Source organism: Micromesistius poutassou, assembly GCF_964030765.1.
Source record: "Micromesistius poutassou genome assembly, chromosome: 10".
NCBI classification, from domain to species: domain Eukaryota; kingdom Metazoa; phylum Chordata; class Actinopteri; order Gadiformes; family Gadidae; genus Micromesistius; species Micromesistius poutassou.
In genome coordinates this window covers 19,255,083-19,278,775 of record NC_140280.1, presented here as the reverse complement: position 1 = coordinate 19,278,775, position 23,693 = coordinate 19,255,083, and the positions used below count along the sequence as shown (strand labels likewise).

General features: G+C 47.0%; 1 protein-coding gene across 1 annotated transcript in view; it reads right to left on the bottom strand.

The window, feature by feature from the left end:
- The window catches only part of mtus2a (microtubule associated tumor suppressor candidate 2a), a gene marked incomplete at both ends in the record, with an annotated part of 32,288 nt that extends 17,214 nt beyond the window's left edge, over window positions 1-15,074 (bottom strand). The window contains 3 exons of the mRNA XM_084474273.1: window positions 7,592-7,831; window positions 12,271-12,480; window positions 12,999-15,074. Of these exons, the coding sequence (XP_084330399.1) occupies window positions 7,592-7,831; window positions 12,271-12,480; window positions 12,999-15,074 (2,526 nt within the window). The remainder of the gene's footprint in view (window positions 1-7,591; window positions 7,832-12,270; window positions 12,481-12,998) is intronic.
- Between the last annotated feature and the right edge of the window lie 8,619 nt (window positions 15,075-23,693).

Sequence of the window (23,693 nt, the reverse complement as noted above, 5' to 3'; positions counted from 1 at the left end):
ATGTTGAACATAGACAATATAATCTAAACCAAAACGAGGGGACCGCTAGGAACATAATTTGCATATTGTGTGCACTATGTGTCTCGGGAATGATTTGGCAACCGTTGGGGGGAATTAATTAGCAGTCGCACAGCCCCTCTAGGACCTGATTGGCCGGAGTGTTCATGGTACTCTCCTCTCATTAGGCAGTCAAGGACACGGGGCGCCATCAACCTGACCCTTCAAACACGCCCCCGTTTTCCACCTATTACCTTCGGGGCTGACGCAGTAACACTGGGTTTCTATGGTAAGGCTCTACAGAAACTCCATCAAAAATGAAACACATTGATTAGATTGCCATGTGGATAACAGCATGGGGTTACCAGCCATTGCTAACGAATGGAGTGACGGGCAAGTGGGGAGACAGAAAGAGTGAGAGAGAGAGAGAGAGAGAGAGAGAGAGAGAGAGAGAGAGAGGCAAAGAACAGCATGGAGATTGAAAGTACACCGAGATTGATTAAAAATGAACAGAGAGGGGCACTCAAGCCAGTTCAAAAGCTTATGATAATCAAAAAAAGTGATTGTTTAGCATTTTTTAAAACAATGCTCTGGTCGTCTACAGAGCAAAAGCTGATTCATCGAATAATGTTTGATTATTTTAATTTAGGCTGTAGTTGCATATTTAATACTTGGAAAAACTGTCTCTCCTTCGGTTTTCTTCTTCTATGCTTGTGTACAAGTAAAACAAATGACGAGTAAGTAAAGTAAAGTCGTTCATGAAAGTATTTTGAAATGATTGCATGTCAGAAAGTTTCAGCTTGGAGCCTGGGTTGTTGCCTGCCGACAATGCCAGCCCATTGAAAATAACCGCACAATGCATTCAACAGCAGCTGATGATGACATTTCATTTCCTCTGACACACTTCAACACACATGGAAAATAATCACACACTCATACATAAACATCCAGACACCCACAGGTCCCATCCTACAGTGCAGGGGTTGACAGGCAGACAATGTGGGACATTAGGAAGCCAAGGTTAGGGCTGCACACATGCATGTAATGAGAAAGAGCAATGTAGGGGGAGAGAGAGAGAGAGAGAGACAGAGAGAGAGAGAGAGAGAGAGAGAGAGAGAGAGAGAGAGAGAGAGAGAGAGAGAGAGAGAGAGAGAGAGAGAGAGAGAGAGAGAGAGATTAGATCCTGACACCAGAGCTGTCAGCTGCAGCCCACAGACCTTCTGTCCCCTGCCAGCTGACAAACATCAGAGAATATATTTATATATATAATATAATATATATATATATATATCGTGAATGAGGGAGGAGGAAATAAGTTCTCACGAAAATTCTCTCTTTGGTAACTTGTATTATGTTATTATGTTACACACTTACACCTTTAAAGTACTTGAATGCCTTTTTCTGAATACAAAACGACACGCTTTTGGTTTATTAGTTGCATATATATATATACAAATATACATTATATATATTTATTTATATATATATATATATATATATTGTAGTTTGTTTTTTTCAACAAGTATTTGTTGTCATTTAATCCAGAGTATATTTAGAAGTTATCAGAAAGGGAGATGGAAAGGGGAGAAAAGGAGAGACAGGGGAGAGGAGGAGACCACGGCAGTGGGAAACAGAAGATAGTGAGTCTGGCATCAACGTGGTTCCAATGTGGAGAGTGGTTCCACATTAAAACAGGCAACAGGGTCCGTCTCCTACCCCACTGATTTAACCTCAGTGAGAAATCCTAATGGCTAACCACAGCCTCTTCCCCAGAGCCCGGAGACTATCCCCAAGAAGCTGAGGCGTATAAACAGTGTCGTAGGGCCACTTGTGTTTTCAATCCAATCGGTTTACCCCTATATTTATGCATACACCGCCCACAGTCTCCAAACTCACATAACAATCTACCCTAACAATGTAGCGCAACAACGCAAACTAATTGCTTAAAACAATAATTAGCAGCAGGGGAAAGACAGTGAGAGGATATATTACCCAGAATCCCCAGCTGGGTGGGGGTCTGCAGTCTAAGCTGATAAATACTGATTAACAAGCAGCTTCATGGCACACCCATGGTGCTTATCAGGTAATGAAAAGGCTGATTCAGCCCGTCCGCACTGTCACAGATCCAATGATAAACCCAGTGGCAGCGCCGACAGCACCACCAGCACCACCAGTGTGTTTAACACCTCTGCTAGGATACGTAGGGCCGAGCCAATCAGCGCACCTAATTACTCGTGTGTGTGTGTGTGAGTGCAATTCTGAGTGCTTGTGTGCGTGTATGCGTGCATGAGCGTGTGTGTATGGTAGTCCGAAGGGGTAAAAACAACGCCTGCTTGTGTACGGGTAATCATTAAAATTGAAAGGACACAGATTTAGCAGGTCAAAACGCTGTTTTATTCAGCTTTTCCTCAACTCTACAACAACGTAAAAGACGCCTTTAGGAAAGCTTTTTAACAGGCTATTTAACACGTTAAATACGTTATGAAGACTTGACAGTGGAGGTGGCTCATTCGTGATGAAGCTTTTGCAATTGGACTGAATAGGTTTGAAGAGCAAGCATCATCACAAGATCCTGCTTTCAAAGCATGTGATGAGACAAGAAATATGCAATTTCTATTGAAATATTTTAAATATATTAACATTATATTGATGACAATTCAAATCAGCTCGATCAAGAATGATGAGGCATTATGAAAGCATGAACGCTGTATTTTAGTTTGATTTGAATGAATACACATCTACAATGAGGCGTATGTTTGACCCTTTTTGCCTTCCGTAGAGCGTGTACGCATGCATGTGCATGCGTGTGGCTGCGTGCGTGTGTCTGTGCGACTGTGTGTGCGTGTGCTTGGGGCAACATAGAAACCATCTGTTCATGGTGAGCAGTCGTGAGTCCCAGGCCAGATCCGAGCCACAGCATCTGCTGCCACACCCCTCCACCACCTCTCTTACCTCTAACACCACCGCTCCACCAACATACCTCTAACACCACCTCTCTTACCTCTAACCCCACCTCTCCTACCTCTCTGCTCCTCTACTGCCCTCTTCACCTCAACCTCCACCTCTGCTCCTCCACCTCAACCTTTCTCCTCCCCCACTCCTCTTCCCCTTCATCTCAATTCCCATCCTCCTCTCTTGCCCTCTCTCCTCCTCATTCTCTACCTCTTCTCTCTGCACCTCCACCTGTCCTTCTTAGTGTGGATTATAGAATCGGTTACGGTTCGGTTATCCAAATCAATAAACACTTTATTGTGATATCTCAATATCTCACTGAGGTTGTGCTTTGTTACCCTCCACCATCTTGTTCTTCCTCCATCAGCTGTGTGCTGGCTGTGTGGAGCACACACTGTGCAGAGATGACACTGTTTGGTGTAGTGATGGATTCCACCATTGCTGAGATAATGGACTTCATCAGATCCACATCCTAGCCAGCTAATATTGAATCTGTCAATCCTACTGACATGGTTCAGTTCATGTGTGTGTGGGTGTGTGGGCTCAGAAATGAGCCCACATCTATGGGAATAATCTATGTACACACGTACACACAAACACACACACACACACACACACACAGCATATTTCCCATGGGAATTGTGGAAATCAGGGCTATGCATTTGATTAATGATCGAAATCAATGACACACACGCACAGCGAACAGGCACACACGTACAAGCATGAACACACACACACACACACACACACACACACACACACACACACACACACACACACACACACACACACACACACACGCACACACACACACACATTAACCATTGTAGGTTGACTCGGGGTCATTCAAGTTCAATATTTCATGTCAGGTTTGTATTTCTAATCCAATAATGCATGTAAAATATTATTGGAACATAACTGAAAGTCAAAATTGGCCTTCAGGGGGTTGATGCCATGAGAATGGTGCCAATGGTGCCAAGATAAGTAGGTATATCAGAAACAATATATCAGAAAAATCATTGAAACATAATTTCTAGACACACTTTGTGGTGCCTGGCCTCAATAAGTCAGTGAGGGAGAGGAGAAAGGGCGGGAGAGGAGGGGGAGCGAGAGAGAAGACTAGCAAGATGGGAGGGAAGAGACGAGGGGTGGAGTGAGATGGGAGAGGAAGAGAAGAGAGGAAATAGAGAGCTGTAGGTGGGTGGAGTGAGATGGGAGAGGAAGAGAAGAAAGGAAATAGAGAGCTGTAGGTGGGTGGAGTGAGATGGGAGAGGAAGAGAAGAAAGGAAATAGAGAGCTGTAGGTGGGTGGAGTGAGATGGGAGAGAAGACAGGTGAAAGAGAGGTGGAGGTGGAGAGGGGTGGAGTGAGACGGGAAAGAGAAGAGAGGATAGAGAGAGGTGGAGAGTGAGGAGAGGGAGGAGAGAGAGGAGTGAGATGAGAGAGAAGAGAGAAGAGAGAAGGGAGGGGGGCTGGACATCATCTAACAGCCAGAACAGAGAGATGCTGGTGGGCAGAGAGCTTCCAGGTAAAGGTTACAAAAACCCATGTAGTGTCTACACGAAGAAGGTTACCATGTGGTCCCCCCCCCACCAACACACACATACCAAACACAGCATGCCTCCACCACAATATTATTTTCCCCAAAGCATTCTCCAAAGACATCTACCGATCCCCCCCCGCCCGCCCGCCCACCCACCCCATCCCCACATCCAGAACTTCGTGTTCTCCTCCTCTCAGATGAGAGAGAACTCAAACCGCCAGAGAGGATGAGAGTGATGACATAACAGGGGGGAGGAGCTGACGTGCGTTGGAGCGGCGGAGGCTCCTACGTCGACTGTAACTGGGAGAAGAAGAGCAAAACACTCTTCAAGTAGGTCACATTAAAAAACCATGGCAGGCCTCTGAGACCGCTCTGCCGGTCGACCGACCAGAGCCCACAGCCGGCCAGGACGACCATGGCCACTCAGCTAGACCACCAGATAGACCAACAGTCATACAGTCAGCCAATCAGATAGAGCAACAGTCATACAGTCAGCCAATCAGATAGAGCAACAGTCATACAGTCAGCCAATCAGATAGAGCAACAGTCATACAGTCAGCCAATCAGATAGAGCAACAGTCATACAGTCAGCCAATCAGATAGACCATCAGTCATACAGTTAGCCAATCAGATAGACCAACAGTCATACAGTTAGCCAATCAGATAGAGCAACAGTCATACAGTCAGCCAATCAGATAGACCAACAGTCATACAGTCAGCCAATCAGATAGACCAACAGTCATAGTCAGCCAATCAGATAGACCAACAGTCATACAGTTAGCCAATCAGATAGACCAACAGTCATAGTCAGCCAATCAGATAGACCATCAGTCATACAGTTAGCCAATCAGATAGACCAACAGTCATACAGTCAGCCAATCAGATAGACCAACAGTCATACAGTCAGCCAATCAGATAGACCAACAGTCATAGTCAGCCAATCAGATAGACCAACAGTCATACAGTCAGCCAATCAGATAGAGCAACAGTCATACAGTCAGCCAATCAGATAGACCAACAGTCATACAGTCAGCCAATCAGATAGAGCAACAGTCATACAGTCAGCCAATCAGATCGACCAACAGGCCACATATGGGCCCATACCCTATAGTCAGACCGAAAACCTATATATTTTATTTATATTATATATATATATATATATTTTATATATATTATCTATATATATTTTCAGCACATTGTCTTCCCTATGAAGAAAGACAACCTGCCCATACACCTGACCAGGTTTAGATACAATGATAGACTTGCAATTGGTCTCTTTCTGTCTTAAGCTTTCTTATTATTAAATATTTAAGCCTAGTAAAGGCAAACCTTTTCCTGCAGTCAACAGCCGTTATCTCCATTACATTGCAGGGGGATGGAGCCACAATACCCATACTTTTATTTTGGTTGAGCTGATTTAAACTGGGTTTAGACTTTATTTACACTGCAATTCAGTGGTGGCTGCTCGTCTTTCAAAGAGGGGAAGCTTGTTTTCGGCCTACATCATATAAATTGTCAATTTATGTATATGTCAATTATGTTCTCTGTTCCTTTTCAAGGAAATGCTCTGTCATACCAACTAGCTGTCTTTTCCAGTGACTTGACCAGTGTCCTCTCAATGGCCAGCAGAGCTAGGCTGCTTAAACGGCCTTGGTCCATTGTGTTATGGGTGTAGGACTTGAGCCGCTTTAAACAGGAGAAGCTCCTTTCTACACCTGCAAATGTAGCTCCAATTGTTGCCACTAATGATAACAGTTTGTAAAGCTGAGGTATTGCACTGTCCAACTCCATGTCTTTAAGGAACACCAAGAAATCACACCGCTTTCCCCTGTCACCCTGCAAGTCCTGATCTGAATACAGGACTTGAAGTTCAGACCTCAGGCTCCCTGAATCAAAGTGATGGCCAACTACCAAAACGATATTAAACTTGAACAAGGAAATGTGGGAATTATGTTAAACTGAAACAAGGAATTGTGTGAATAAGTGTATGAAATGTACAATGAAAATTGTCTAGCAATTTCGCCAATCAAATATCAAGAAATAGGTTGCAGTTTGTCTTTCGACTCACTTGCAAAATCCGCGATGGGACTGAGGAATGAAGACAGCTCCGGCGACTTTTTATAGTTCAAAATTGCTGTCAAGCAAACGGCAACTCAGTCTTTCGCAGACTCTCCAATCATCACGCAGAAGCCCAGCGTCCTGGCCAGCCCACTCCTCCATTCACCCCCAGAGACGCTGAGCGTCCGTGGGAGGGACATAATCGCAGCATTATCCAATGACCGTCGACTTTCGACGCACTAAAAAAAGCTGTTCTATGCAGCCCCATTGAAGTGGATGGACGCTGAGCTTCAACAGGCAAATGCACTGTGACGCTACGGGAGTGTATGAGAAGGAAATCGAGTCAGTCGACCTGCGATAAGCAGCTGATTCTGAACGAACTTGTCTTCAAGATGGACGTGTTCTAACGCATTTTTAGTCAATGAAATGTTAACACAACAGTATATATTTGACCATTTCATTTTAGAAATTTTAGGGGAGGCTGAGCTTCCCTTGCAGTCTTAGAGAAATCGCCACTGCTGCATTTATATAGGGAGTATAGAACTATATATAGTAGTTCTATGGCTGCTGACAAAACGTTGTCTTACATTCACCCAGTCACACGTTCATGCACCATGTCGACAATCAACCTGTCAGGAACTGTTTAGTGCCTTGCTCAAAAACATCCCGACACTAAAGAGGAATCATGAACCCTCCGGTAACCTTAACTCCTTCCAGCGGAACGGACGACCATCCAATACACACACACACACACAGACACAGACACAGACACAGACACACACACAGACACAGACACAGACAGACACAGACACAGACACAGACACAGACACAGACACAGACACAGACACAGACACAGACACAGACACACACACACACACACACACACACACACACAGACACAGACACAGACACAGACACACACACACACACACACACACACACACACACACACACACACACACACACACACAGACACAGACACACACACACAGATACACAGACACACACACACACACACACAGACACACACACACACACACACACCAGTCAGGCTGGTAAAGAGGTACTCACGCGGGGTGGCCCTGGAGGGGGCACTGTGGGCACTGTCAGCAGAGTGGGCCGAGGACGCAGAGGACACACTGGAGCTCCTCGCGAAGCCGAAGGTCCCCAGCCGGCCGGCGGGGCCCAGGCGGACGTTAGAGGTGAACCCAGGGGGGCGCAGGCCCGACTGGCTGGCCCTGGGCTGCAGAGACCTGCTAGAGGCCTGGGTCTGGGTCTGGAGCTGGGTCTGGGTCTGGGTCTGGAGCTGGGTCTGGGTCTGGGTCTGGGTCTGGGTCTGGGTCTGAAGCTGGTTCTGAAGCTGGGGGTTGGCTGGAGCCGGGGCTGGGGCAGGGTGGGTCGTCAGGGCGGCGGCACTCTGGTCCTCTGTAAGCAAGAGGAGCAATAGCTCTGTTACGATCCTCGTACAAAGATGTCAGCGTTCTCCTACTGCTTTCCCATGATGCACTCCAGATCGGAATTGAATCATCCTTCGTATTAATCTATGATGTAATCAGCTCTGATGCATCCTCGGGTTTGAACACAGGAGAAGCCTGCAGAAGTCCCATCTCAAAACAGGGATCAACAGCTAACACCCCAATTCTCTTTCCGGGATACATATGGGGATCTTACATTATGTTATACCCAAGCATTGTTGAATATTTGATCCCTATTCGTCCATAAAGTTCCAAGGGTCTGCCTTCTCCCAGTACTGAATCAATGTGCTACAAATCGGAGATTAATAACAACACTCAAATACAACTATTGACCCAATGTTTTTGATTGACAACGCAAAACAAATATTGTCAAAGTAACCGCAAAAGAAGGAAAACATGTCAGCCAATTCAACCAAAGTCCATAAAAACTCAATAACCTTACAGTATAGATGAGTCAAAAAACGAATGTGTAATCATCGTTGGTAACTGCGGTATAAGCTGAATAAACCACTCTGGGGGTTGGCTTACATAATGATTACAACAACAACCTCGCCTCCGACCTCGGCCGAAACACCACCCCCGTCGCACGTTGTTTTCCAATAACAGGCCAGCCCGGAGGGGACGATACCTTATTTATCCAAGGCACTGTCCTTGGTTGAACTCATTAGACGCAGTGAAGAGAGACAAGGATGGAAAGAAAAACAGCACAGAGCACATGTAGCATGGCAGCTTGCCTCTCCCCGGCTAGTCCCAACATGATCAGCTAGTGGAGCAAAAAAAAACCTCCACGTTCCAACTCACAGGAGGGCTTCAGCACACACTGTGGTGCTGAAAGAACAGCTCCACAGATATCAGTGTGTGTGTGTGTGTGTGTGTGTGTGTGTCTGTGTGTGTTTGTGTGTGTGAGCTCATGCAAGCATCTGCTTATGAATCTAACTTTGTATCTACCTATGCATATACACAGTATATGAGTGTGCAGACAGAAGCTTATAGTCATACTGTCTGAGTCTCGGTCTAAGTTCAGGAGATGTGTGGGAGGTTGGACACCAGCCAAAGTGTGTTTGCTCAGCCTCTCTCCTCCTGTGTTGACTAAGCTCCCAGTGGGCTCCAGGAAACAGCTGCAGCCAGCCTCTTCATAATGCATTCTAACAGGCGGGGTGGTATCTCATAATGTGTAGAGTCAAGCAAGGTAGAGCCAGCTGCTCAAAATGTGGACTTAAGCAAAATGCTGCTCATTTTTTGCCGATATCATGACAAATCTTTTTTTTTTTTTTTTTACATAATCAGGGTTTTAGGATTATCTATGTCTTTTTTTTTTTATTAATCACAATTACCCATGACATCATTGAGGCACTGATCAGTTCCTCATTCATGAACTGAATGACACTTGAGTTGACTTGAGTTAGCACAGGAAATGAAGCCATTCGGGTTTCAGTTGGCTTTGTTTTGCTAGCATGCAACAGAACACATCTGAACTGAGTTTCATTTGAACTTTAATTTTTCCCCTTCTGGAGATGGGGATAAAGGGAAAAAGGGATGAGAGGAAGATAACTGGGTAAGGAAAAAAGCAAGAGAAAAGATTCAGAAGAAAAAAATCGGTGGAAAGATAGCTTGGCACAGTTGAGGAGAGGAAGAAGAAAACTCAACTGTGAAAGCCACTGAAGTCACCAGAAATTTGTATTTGCCGTCATACACGGTTTATGACATTTGAAATATGCCAAATTAAATATTTCATACACATGCAAATTTTGCACACACACACACACACACACACACACACACACGCACACACACACACACACACCCTCAAAGCTAGGTGGTGTTATATCCTGCTGGCTGGAGATATAGGGCTAGCTGGCTCGGCTTTCCTGCCCATTACCCATAGGCCGGTTCCCCCTCTGCTCACCGTGGGGTAACGGCAGCACCCACCCTGGGACAAATCTAGCTGAGCTCATGGATGAAACGCCAGGGAGAAAATACTTTGGCAGGGGAAGATGGTGGTTTTCCCTCTCTTTCTCCTCCATGTCTACACTCTAGCTCTGTCCTGGTTACTCAAATAGAGCGAAACAGTCAGGATCATTCCTATCAACAGACTGTATTGTATTGTCAAATAGATTCATTGTCACATTTATACACATTCACACACACACATTCATGGCCACATTCAGCCACACATTCATGGTCACATTATCTCTCACACACACACACACACACACACACACACACACACACACACACACACACACACACACACACACACACACACACACACACACACACACACACACACACACACGCACACACGCACACACTACACATATTGACACACATACCTCAACCTCAACATTGATAGCAGGCTCATTGGGAGCAGGGCAGGTGAGACATCTTGCCCAAGGACAAGTGGAGGATGTAGGATGTAGGGTGGATTGTAGGATGGATGGACGGTACAAGGATATGTAGGTCGTTGGTAAATAATAGATTGTTGGCATCATAGGTGTCATTGGCAAGGACACCGCCACTCGGGCTCCACTTGGATAGAACAGGGGTAGGAGCTTAGGCCAAAGGATGGAGGATTCGATGGATGAAATGTAGCTAGCATTATTCTCACCCCCTCTAACAAACTCAACACTTGAAGCCCAAAGAAGGCAGATCTTAAAGGCATAGTAACATTCCATCAGAGTACTTATGTTTTGTTACTGCTATTACCGGTAAGGAGTATGCAAATGTGGCAGTGACTAGTACTGCATGCCAAGCTACTATTATTACCCTAGTCCCTAGCTGGTTAGATAGGTATTTCCCTAAAGGAAATAAAGACATCGTAACAAATGATTGTCCCTTTTACTGAATTTATCATCCTGGTTCTCTGCAGCCTTTTTCCACAGAAAGGTGCCGAAGCCCACAGCCCCTGACCTATGCTCGACTTAAGATCCTTCATATTGATGGTAGCTAGGTGTATGTGTATCCATCCAGGGGAGAGAAGAATTATGCTAGCAGTAGGAACTGACTGAATTAGCTTAGCGCTAATTTGCTTTACACTTCAAAGGCAAGAGCCCCCAGGGGCCCAGCAGCAGGGGGGCCCCCAGGGGCCCAGGCAGCACGGGGGCCCCCCAGGGGCCGAGCAACAACCACTAGGGCCCCCATACATATATGTATTGAAGAAAATGATGATGGATAATAACAGGCTGATCTGTGATCTGTTCTGTGTGTGAAGCTTCAGATTGTGTGTGTGTGTGTGTGTTCATATGATTCTGTGTGTGTGTGTGTGTGTGTGTGTGCGTGTGTGTGTGTGTTAGTGTGCGTGTGTGAGAGTATGTGTCCTGGGAGAAAACTTGGATAAAATATGCAGGTCATTAACAGCACTGGCTTGGAGCTATGCGCAACCACGTGCACACTCGCTCACACTTCAATCCACCCATGATTGCTGAGCAGTGATGCTAATGTGACTGCTGCAGTCAGCTGCGGAATTGCAGGATTTGCAGATGTACTTTTTGATATGTCATCTCCTTGGAGACATGCAGTGTGGGAGGATTAGTTCAAGGGGTTGTCTTTTGCATATTCCATCATCACTTTTATTTCCCTCACTCATATGTTGCGCAGGGTTTCTCCTCACGTAAATAAGTCTGTATGTTACAATGAATAATGTGTACACATTTACTTATGTATGTATGTATTAACGTTTGTTTTTACTGTATGTGCATGTTCATGTAACTATGCTCATCCAAACACACACACCAATTATTCTCTACTTTGGAACGGTAGATATCTGAAGTGGGTAAACTCCCCTTGGAATGTGCTCCCATCCACCAATCAGATCAGAGTATTTTAATGATGGGGGAGTTAGTCCCCAGACTGCCTGGTAACATATAGTATAGGACGATGAAGCAGCTCTGTTACATCACTTCTCTGCCTCAGAAGCGAAGACATAATTAGCTCAAGGTTTCCTATAATAAGTAATACTAGCTTGTTGGTGCTATGTCTGAATCTAAATTATATAACAACATATAACTTGATGAAGAAAATGTATACAGTAGTATCTATTCTAGTCCTATCCAGGAGGAGGTTTTCATGCAACAGAAATGCAAAGGAAAATATTCACGTAACAATGAAAAGTATTGAGTTAATGTATGAATACATACATTAACATATACATACATATTCATATTCATACATACATACATGTTGTATGTATGAATAATTCTCATTATTTCTTACCTTCTTGGCTTTTTTGACTGGCCACGCGACTCACAGCCTGCACCGATTGGCTGAAGACTAGACTTGACCTTTGAGCCTGCGCAGGCCCCCTGCCCTTGGCTGAGCCAGTGGTTGTCCTGGCAACGGCTCCCAAGCCCAGTCGGAGGCCCCTCCCTGAGCGCAGGAGACTTCCTGTCCCTCCCGCCTGGGCGGCCATCTTGGTGTCGTCGCCGGAGAGTCCTCCGAAGCTGGCCGGTCTGCCCGTCTGGATCAGAAAACAAACACGCTTGAAACCAACGCGAGCTGCTGTCGCTTCAACATATCGGCAGAAAGATTGTACATTTAAAACGTTCTTCATACACCCTGTTGGGTACATGAAGGGACGTGTTCTAGCGTCTGCCAGTATTGTAGATCATTTGCTTTCCTGTCTGACAGATTTAATTGCTCATCGTGGTTAAACCCACCGATAAATACTTAAGACATGAAGCTGTGCAAAGCAGTAATTCTGTTACTGCTTTGCTGTTACAGTACTTCGGTTAAGTAACTCAACGAACAAACACTTTGTAATGCTAGGACTATCACAGTCCATTTATTGTTATTTTTCCTTCACAGAGGATCTGCAAAAAAACTATATTTTTAATTTCAATACTATCATTTCAATGGCCAACTGTCTTTAAACCCATCATTATTTATACACTTCATCTCACATCAACCGGCACTATGGCCAGGTCACACACAAAATAAACACGCAACAATAAAAACCGGACAATCCTTTCTACCTACCTCTGGGGGGGTACTCTTGTCACCCGGTGTCCCGTAAAAGTGGTCTCCCTTGCCGGCCAGCTTGGGGGGCGCTGTGTGACTATGGGGGTGGCCGTGCGGGCCCCCGAGACTGTGCGTCGTGGGCAGTGTGTGCGTGTGTCCGGGCGGAGGCCTCGCACCGCTTCTGACGGCCCCCTGCGGAGGGAACACGTTGGACTGGACCTCCTGGCGGTACCTCTCGAAGAGGAGGTTGGAGGCGCTGAAGACCGCCGGGCCCCTGACCCTGGAGGAGGAGGCGTCTGGGGGGGAGTCTCGTTGGGGGGCCTCGGGGGGGCTGGTCTGGGTGTGGGAGTAAGCGGAGAGCCTCGAGGGTAAAGAGGACACCTGGTAAGGCCCGTCCACCACCTGAGGCCTGATCTGGGGGCTCTTACGCACGGAGGTGATGATCTTGGGACGCACGCCCTTGGGTTTCGGGTTCCCCCTGGGGGACGGGGAGGTCTCTCTGGGGTCTGTGTTGGGGTAACGGTTCGGGGAGGCCTGCGGCTGCTGGTGGTTGGTAGGCGCTTTGGGGATTCCGCTTGTGCTGATGTTGGTTTTAACCGGGGGTCTCGGACCCCCGGTGTTGGTACCCTGAGACGACGCCTCGACAGCAGGGTTGGTCCCGGGATGGGGCTGGGGGTGTCGGTGCCCTGAGGCAGTCCTGGAGACGAGGAACATGGAGGGTTGCCTGCGCGGAGATCCCTGGGGGGTCCTGAGAGGAGAGTGAGGCGGCGTGGACGTCCTGGCTCCAACCGTGGACCTGTTGGGGCTGGAGCAGTGCCTCCTGTACGTGAGTTGGGCCTGAGCTCTGTTCTCTGCGCCGGGCGGCAGTTTGGAAGGGCTGGAGGTACGCCTCGCAGTGGACGGGTTTCTGTCCAGAGACTGGGCCTCGATGGAGGCTAGCTCTTTGGACTGCCTTCGTTGAGAGAGCATCTGGAGGTTGTACAGGTGAGAGACGTCGGAGGGTTCGCGTAAGGCTGATTTCAGGAACCTCTTGTTGGTCCCCTGACTTTGACAATCTGCCTGCTCAGGCTCCCTCGGTGGAGCTGTGGTAATTGACTCGGCTAAGCCCCACCCTCTCCCCGTCTCGCTCTGACAGAGCGGACGGACTAACTGTTGCCGCCGAGGCGGTAACACCCTCTCCTCGAAACCCCCCTTCCTCCTGAGGCCTAGTCTTGCGTCTGAGGATGAGAGCCCGTTTCCATAGCTACTGCCGTCCTCCTGTCTCCAGCCCTGGTTGAGGTGGTGACCTTGCAGATCCTCCGGTCCATGCTGCAACGGGGCCGGTGTGGAGTTCTGGTTGGAATCAACGGCGGGTGCCCTCCTCCTGGTCTGAGCTGAGGTAGCGTTGTATGTGCTGGGGTGGTGGCTGGTGTTGGGGTTCGGAGGAGGGAGCGGGGCCACGCCGCTGATATCCAGCGCACTGGCCAGACTCCCGCTCAGAGCAACGGCCGTCAGACAACTGGAGGCAAACACGCTGGTCTCAGACTTTGACTCCTTAAGACTTCCCTGCCTCCGCCTCTCCCGCTCCCTCCCTCTGCTGGCAGGCATCACCTCCCCCCTCTCCACCGGGCTCTCCGCGCACACGTCCAGCTCTTCAGAGCCGTGGCCCGCGTGCCTTCCCTGGGTCCGTCTTTCGTGCTGCGACCCTCCTCCGCCCTGGTCGCCCTCGTTGTCGTTCCTCTTCCCGCCGAGGGAAGCTGAGCTGGCGGTGGAGCTGGAGGATATGGACATCGGTCCTTCTTCGTCTTTTCCGTCTCTTAAGCTTCCGCCGTCGTCAAAGTCCTGGTCCCCTTCCTGCTCCTCCTTGGTCATTCGGTACTGGTACTGGGACAGCTGGACCCCCTGGTGGGCCTCACTATGGGGTATGACGCTCTGCAGGCGTCTGGTGGGGTATCCATCCTCCCCCAGGACCCCTCGCTCTCCCTGGCCCCCTGCCGGGCATGGCTGGTTGGCGTTTGCGTCGCCGGTGTGTGACCGCGGGATCCCGGTCTTGTTCCGCATCTCTTGGCCCGTGCTGCTTCCCCTCAGTCCCTGGAGGCTAGGTGGGCTACTCATGTTTGTGATCGTATCCTCTGGTACACTCAAATACACCTGTGGAGCCCTCTGGCCATTTATAAGGAGCTATGGCTTCCTCAACGGATGGCTGGATTTATTTTCTTGTTTGGAATGGATTTGATGAAAGGTGTTTCAGTTGAGCGGTACCGGGCTGATATGTCATCTCACGGATGCTCATTCGCTCCAAATTTCTTATTGTGGTCTTTTTGACGTTTTTTTAAACTGAGATGACGGACATCTTCCAGATCACGGTTCCATGGAGAGACCGATCTAAACAGAGAGAAGAGAAGACGTGTAAGCACAACCAAGAAGAAACGGACAAGGAAGTCCATCGCATCATTCTCATCAAGGCACGAGATGCAGCAGAATCCACATCATTCCCGATCCTGTCTGAACTTCCCCTTGCCTACATTCTTGGAACTACAATATGTGTTTTAAAATGTATTACAAATACATTTGCACCATCTACATTATAATCAACACCAAAATTTAGTCTTATGGGAACACAGGCCTTGGTTGTTCCACTCAATGTCTCATCTGTTTTACTCATAAGCTATAGACCTCTACAATAACCATCTCGCTTAACAACAAAATAGGAAAAGGAGCTACACAGAGAAATGCAGAGAAGCTGAGATACAGAGGGATAGAAAAAGAGATAAGAGATGCAGAGAGAAAGCTAGAGATAGAAACAGAGCTACGGACAGAGATAGGGATAGAGAGATGGAGACGGAGATAGAGAAGACGCTAGCTGAGGCAACACAGTCTTCATGCGTGTGAAGGGGATCTCCCAGAGGATGGAGAGAGACAGGCTGAGTATCTGGAAGGAAAGTTGAGAAATGATTTATAATGAGCTTCACTTCTCAGGAGAGACACATAAACAAAGACCCATAAGTGTGAAATAACGTGAAATAGTGTGTGTGTGTGTGTGTGTGTGTGTGTGTGTGTGTGTATGTGCACAAGGCAGGGTTGTGAGTGACATAGCACAGACTGTGTGGGTGGGACTGGCTGGGAGACTACAGCAGACAGGAAGTCTCTCCAGGGAAACATCCATAGAAAGATCCGTTTCCTACACAGTCATTACCAACCCTCAACCGCCTTCAACCAGTGTGTTATATAAGTCTGTGTGTCTGTCGATCGTGTCCCTTTGATAATTGGAAATGTGCAATTGACTGAATTGAAGTACAATTAAATGAAAGAAGAGAGACAATTATTGAAGTAGCAGATAGCGGTTTGACACATTTGCAAGAGGCATATAGACAGAGCACCTGGGGTTCAAACAGCCTGGCCTTCGACTACCAAGGCTTGTCATAAACGAGATAGCAGTAGCACCGGCGAAGGTGACCAAAAGCAGTAGGTTGCAGGTCGTCAGTAGTATCTCTAGGAGGCATCATGGATTCAGACCAACCATTCCAATGGAGCTCAGTGAGAGTAGAGCAGGTGTCTATCTGGACTCTAATTAGGCGGGACCTTCTCTGATCTATCGCGTGGCCCTGGCAGTGAACAGACACCACTAATACACTGACAGCTGTTTGCTCTGCCTGAACCATGGCTCATTTATATTCCACCATGTTAAAGACCAGCTTCTAGGGAGGGTCGAGTTAAACTCTGTCTGTCTGTCTGTCTGTCTGTCTGTCTGTGCATGCGTGCGTGTATGTGTGTGTGTGTGTGTGTGTGTGTGTGTGCGTGCTTGTGTGTGTGTGTGTGTGTGTGTGTGTGTGTGTGTGTGTGTGTGTGTTTTGCGTATTAGTGTTGCTGACAGAGGATGAGGAAATATAAAGCGATGGAAAGGAAAACAGGCGGACAGCCAGAGAGACAGAAAGGCAGAATCAAAGACAGAGGAGCATATTTAAAGTGAGGACAGGGCTATATTAGCAGAGGAGTGCATTAGCTGCGAAGACAGTCTAATATCGGTAGAGGAGGTTATTCAAAGTGAAGTCTGTGTTATACCGGCAGGGGAGCGCATTGAAAGGGAAGGCGGTGTTTTTTGGTTAACGGCGGTGATGGATGGCTGCAGAAGATGCTGATGACAGCATTCCTGCCAGTCGCTTTGTGCTGGGCTCTGCTCACTGGAGCACAGCTGTTTTATCGGCCGTGAGGACGCCGGCCTCGGCCTGAGGGAGTCACCCCAATCCATAACTAACCATAACCAAGGCCATAACTTACCATCGCTATCTAACGCCATAACCTCAATTACATATCCCATAACCGTCAACCATCAGAAAACAAACCCCGTAACTAGCGACAACCAAAAACTACCAATCCAATCACTATCCATAACCAGCAATCCAATCCTTAGCCTAGATCAACATTCATTAAAAAAAAGCGTGATCATTAACAGAAAAATGATCATGTTCATTGGTTATTATTGCAGTATTACTGATGCATAAACAAACAACCAAGTGACGATCAATGACGACTTGTTATTGATCCCAACTAGCAGCATCTGTCACAGGATGACACAGGATGACAGAATGAAAGGCATTCTGAAACTCGAAATGAAGGATTTACGCATGTTATACCCATAAATCCTTCACCCTGTCAACCTGTATTAACCGATTCTGTTAGCACAGTTTCTACGGCCAATAAATGAAAGCTGAAATGACCTTGGACTATTGTACTGCATCAGCATCAGCTCAGCTCTCCTGAATGAAACAGAGGGTGAGTGGAATGGCCTGGTCACCCTGTGGAATGGCCTGGTGGAATGGCCTAGTGGGCTAACCAACATGATATTGATAAGTCGATATGTCGCCTTGATGTTTCCATAGCGACAGGACACAATGGGAGGCAGCTACTGGCGGTATTATAGAGGCAGATCTCTATGTAGTTCACACCACATACCAGCCTCCTTGGCTGGGGAGTGAGCCCTACTTCAAGGATGTGTATGTGGTCCGATGTGAACCTGTGAAGTCCTTTGAGACCGGAACTGTGTTAATGGGCTACACAAAATAACCCAGATATCTATAAATGTCTATATGTCTATATATCTAGATATATCTTTATCTATCAATCTATATGTATCCATGTCTATATATGTCAATATATCTATAGACATATATATATATATATATCTATATCTATATATATACACATACATATATATATATATATATATATCTATATATATCTATATATATACACATACATATATATAGATATATCTATATTTATATGTATATATATATATGTATATATATACTGTTATACACACATATATATATGGGGTGTTTTTGTGTGAGTGTATATATATATATATATATACACTCACACTAAATGAATAAAAGACGAGGCACAGTATGTAGGTACATACATAGTGTTGCCCAGGAACATGCATGACTATTGTAGCTCTTTGTTGTCCCACCAGCTGCACATGTGCATGCTAGAGGCCATTTGTCTTTCACAGGTTCCCTTTATGTTCTCCTCCCCCGCAAACTCCTCCCCCAATACACCACCACCCACATCCACTTTAGCTCTTATAGGATGTTCCCATGAGACACCTCTCTCTCTCTCTTGCACACACACACACACACACACACACACACACACACACACACACACACACACACACACACACACACACACACACACACACACACACACACACACACACACACACACACACATACATTGAAGTATTTCAGCATAATGAAATGGAAGAAAGCAAGAACATTGATAAAAAAGGCTAAAGTTAAACAGATAAATTACAATATAATAATAAAATAAAATGTATATAAATGTATATATATATATATAAAATAAATGTATATAAAATCATGTATAATATATTATCTTATTATAATGCTATATGAATACAATATAATAAAATATCAGTACTGCTACTTACAATAATGTAATAGTAACCTCATTGATGAGTGATGAGAATGAACACGGTACATTATGGGATGTTTCCACAGCCGCCGTGCTGCAGATTAAAATAGCATCTCTAATGGAACCCCATGTCTGCACAAGCATGTAATTAATCTTGTGGAAGTGTGTGTATATCAGTGCAAGAGTGAGTGTGTGTGTGCCTGTTTCAATGTGTGTGTGTGTGTGTGTGTGCGTTTCAATGTGTATGTGTGTGTGTGTGTGTGTGCGTTTCAATGTGTGTGTGTGTGTGTGTGTGTGTGTGTGTCAATGTGTCTGTGTGTGTGTGTGTGTGAGAGAGCATGCATGTGTTGACGTGTGTCTACTAATGTGGAAGTGTGTGTATCTATGTGTATGTGTGTGTATATGTGTCTGTACGAGTTGATTGAATACAAGCCATCTTTCTCACCTCAGACATGCTGATGAATTCAGTGTGATCACACGTTCAAAAATAAACCTTGAGAGAGAGCACGGGCAGACACACACACACACACACACACACACACACACACACGTCCAATCTCAGAAATTGTATTAAACAGGAACATGACAACCATTCATGTTTATATGGAAGAGGATTCCCTTCACGGGAAAGCCAGTAAATCAGTTTATAAAAAACTTCTCCTTTCATCTCCTTTCTCCTCTCCCATCCACTTTTTTTCCCTTTCTTTCTCTCCTGTTGTCCTGCTCTCTACTCATCCTACTTCTCTCCTCCTCCTTCTCCCCATCCTCTCGTCTCCTCACTCCTCTCCAGGAAACGGCATCACCAGCAGACACAACAATAGCGACATGATTCCACGAAAGCCAACCACAGTAGCGATTAACCACTGATCAGCATTATGTGTGTGTTTGTGTGTGTTTATATAGGAACAAGGGAGATACCTCAACACACACCTTAACAGGATTAACAGAACAAAGGGACGAGGAAGGTGTGACTGAGATTTGTAATATGGGCTGCTGCCAAGCATGATAACGTTTTGGCTAGCGTGGCATAGCGGCTAGCATAGCAACTAGAATCGTGGCTGGTTTGTTAGACTCCTATAGCTAGGAGGTTGGGTTTGATTCCCAATGGCCACATTGAGAGGAATTCTTCAGTGAGGCCCTGCCATGTGTTTCTTAACAACATGTATCCTTCTGAATTCACCGTGATTCACTGTGATTCACATGTGTAAATAGTAATAGTGGTAAAATGACTGGGGGTCTTGGTCTAGCGCTCGGTTACAGACCACAAGATTACAACACAAGATCCCTCCTTATCAACCTAGCCATAATCAGCATTATACTATATCCTATAGCTTCATGTTTTACGTCACGTCCAATCTTTCTGTTACTGGTTATCACCTGCCCTCTCCACCTCCCATCTAAAGCATCTCTGCTCTCCTCTTCCTAACAAAGCAAAATTCTCTCTGTGCACCAGCGCCACCGTCTCACGATGCTGCGCTGTACGGAGAGTGGGGTGAGGTGATCAATCCAATCATTTTTTGGTATTTCAGCAGGGGATAAATCTGCAGACATCAGCCAAACGAATGCTCCCTCTCTCTCTCTCTCTCTCTCTCTCTCTCTCTCTCTCTCTTTATTGCTCTCCCTCCCTCCCTCGCTCTATCAACACGTTTGCACATCCACATTCTAACTGCAGACCTTTGCCCACCCAAGGGGATGGCCTTAAATAGCAAAGAAGTGCTGTAACAGGATTCCAGTGGAGTGACAGGTCAGAGGAGGGGAGTGGGGGGGAGGGGGGGGGTCCAAGGCAAACCCATAAAGACAATGAAGGTGAGAGCAGTTATCCGCAATAAAGACGAATGATTTCCACATCGCTCGCGTGTCGGAGGACTATTCGATGTCTGGAAATTACTGATTATCATAATGTGCCGAAGTGGATTCGTTGCTATATGCAGCATGCCAATAGGATTTATGGGCTAATAAGATTTGATTTACCCAGAGCTGAATGTAAACCGTGCGGGCACACGCGCACACACACACACAAACACACACCCGTGCACACACAGACAGGGAAGGCCCACGCATACTAAGTCCGTCTACGATAATGTTGTTGTCACAACCCAGGGTTGTTGATTAGTCCCAAGATAACTATTTCTGCAAACTCTAAAAAATATTGTTTCCAAAAATCTCTAAACAGCAACGTTTGCCGGGCCGATAGCTATTGCCAGCTGTTGCGCTAAGGAATGGATTGCAGGAGGGCTGAAATGTACAAAATGAATATATATACAGTATCGAGAAGAGCTAACAGAACGCACACTGGTAGCAGGGGTACCAATACTGGATAACTGGTCTTGTAGACAGACGGACAGACAGACAGACAGACAAAGAGACAGACAGAGACTGGGAGAAAGGCAGACAGACAAACATAGACAGAGAGAGAGATTTACATACTACATACAGGCGGAGACTCTTCAGTCAGACAGACAGTCTGACTGAAGATAAATGACAGATTCAGTGGGGCGAGGATGAGGAAAGGGGAGTCAAAAAGAGCAACATGGAGACAAGGGCAGAGGAAAGGAGAGGAGACAAGAGGAGAGGAGAGTCAGAAAGGAGAGAGGAGGAGAGGATCTGCGAGGGGAGGGGAGGAGAGGAGAGGAGAGGAGAGGAAGGGAGTGAAGCAGGGAAGAGTGATGCAGAGTGGAAGGGAGGACGAGAGGAGCAATGCGGAGAGGAGGAGGGGGGGGGCGGTTGCTGGTGTCTCTGCATTGTTATTAGTGGAGGCTACTTCCGCCCACCACCTTCCTCCTCGTCTTCCTCCTCATCCTCACTCCTGGCTGGCTGCTAGGAAACAGTAGAGAGGGACAAAGGAACTGGCAGGTTGCGGGGCGAGGGGGCGGGGGGGTCTGGATCTGGAGGCTACACACATGGAGGAGAGGCAGAGTGAAGAGAGGAGGAGTGGAGGAGCAAACAGGGTGGAGCCAAGAGGGAAGGAGAGGAGGAGGGTTGTGGGGGGGGGGGGGGGGGGGAGGTGGGGATTGTAGGGGGGAGGAAAGGGGGAAAGAGATAAAAACCGAGAGGGGAGAAGAGGAGGAGGGGATGGATGAGAAAAACGCTGAGGGAAGGTGTAAAAGAGGAAATGGAGAAAAGAGCAGAAGAGGAAGAAAGAGGAGATTGGGAGAGGAGAAGATCTAACAAGGTGTCCCTCCCTGCGTCTGTAAACGGTGTTGCAGTCGCCTGACACCGTCACCTGACTCTGTGAAGGTGGAACGTAATAACAGCCCGGCTGAGACAATATCAGAGATAGCTGGAACGGGAGCTGGAACGGTCCCCCTTATTAAAACATGCATCTCAATGCAGCAAAGATGGGGAGCACCACTGAAAAGCAAGGGATTGTGGGTACTGGGGAGAGCTCATTTGGTAATACAATGTGTGTGTGTGTGTGCGCGTGTGTGTGTGTGTGTGTGTGTGTGCACCAAAGTAGACCCTGAGGACTTGGGGTGGGGTGGGGTGGGGGGTTGGGGAGGTAAGTTGGCCAGGGGTTCAATTGGAGGTGAACCAAGTAGGGTAATGCTTTAGGTTTGCATCTATGCACGGTAGAGGTCGAGGAGTAGAGGGCTGCTGTGTTCTCCTGCGGGACCTCCTGCAGGAGAACACAGCACAGGAGCGTACGCATGCGGCACCTGTGGTGGGTGTGTTAACGAAACAATGGCAGGTTCTGATTGCATGTAAAAACACAAAGCCACCAATCCACAGCTGTAGTCTATGACAAGTGTGTGTGTGTGTGTGTGTGTGTGTGTGTGTGTGTGTGTGTGTGCGAGCACGTGTGTGTGTGCATGTGTGTGTGTGTGTGTGTGGCAGAGGGGGGCAGTCCGTGCAATTGGGATCAGTCTGGCTGCAGGGGAGGAGCTAAAAGCAGCTCGTAGTAACCTTCCAAACAAAGGCAGCATGGCTGTGCATGTGCATTGCAGCACGCGTGTGCTCGCGCGCGTTGGTGCGTGTGTGCGTGTTTGTGTGTGCGTGTGTGTGTTAAAAGAGGACATTTATGTGAGTAGATTGTAGGATTGCATTACAGCAATAGTAAAGTAAAAATAGTGTGTTGTTGTAAAACACACACACACACACACACACACACAAACCTCTGCAGTGGCATTAGCACAAACGCTTTCGTCGTGTCAGAGCTGCACCTGTCTAGGGTGAGAGCGAGAGTGGGAGTGAGAAAGAGAGAGAGAGAGAGAGAGAGAGAAAAACAACCGGTCTCAGAGAAGAGTGAAGAAAAATACACAGAAGTATTTGAACACAAAAGAGTCGGGCGGACACACACAGACATAGACACACTACTACTACAACACACTAACAACATCCCTGTTGCATTCTGTGCATTTTCCTTTTCTTTGGTCATCCCTTGTTCCTCCCTATCACCCTCTCGCTCTCTCTCATTTTCTGATCCCTCCATCAGAACGACCTTGAGGGTGGGACCACGCTAATGGAACTTCATCACTCTAACACACACACACACACACACACATGCATACACCCCCCCCCCCCCCCCCCCCCCACACACACACACACACACACACACACACACGCACTCGTGTGCTGAGATCTGCGCAGAGATCGATCCTGGCTCAGCTTGTTCCGAGCTCCAGACATCATGAATCAATCACAGATGCATCAGCATCTAGAACGGCAGTCACAGCAGACAAGTTGCTGGACAAGCAGGAGGCCACAAGGCCGAGCTGTGCTTTGATGTCATGGGGTCAGCCTGAATATCAATACCAGCGATGTGGAGGTGGGGGAGTGGAAGAGACCCAGACAGAG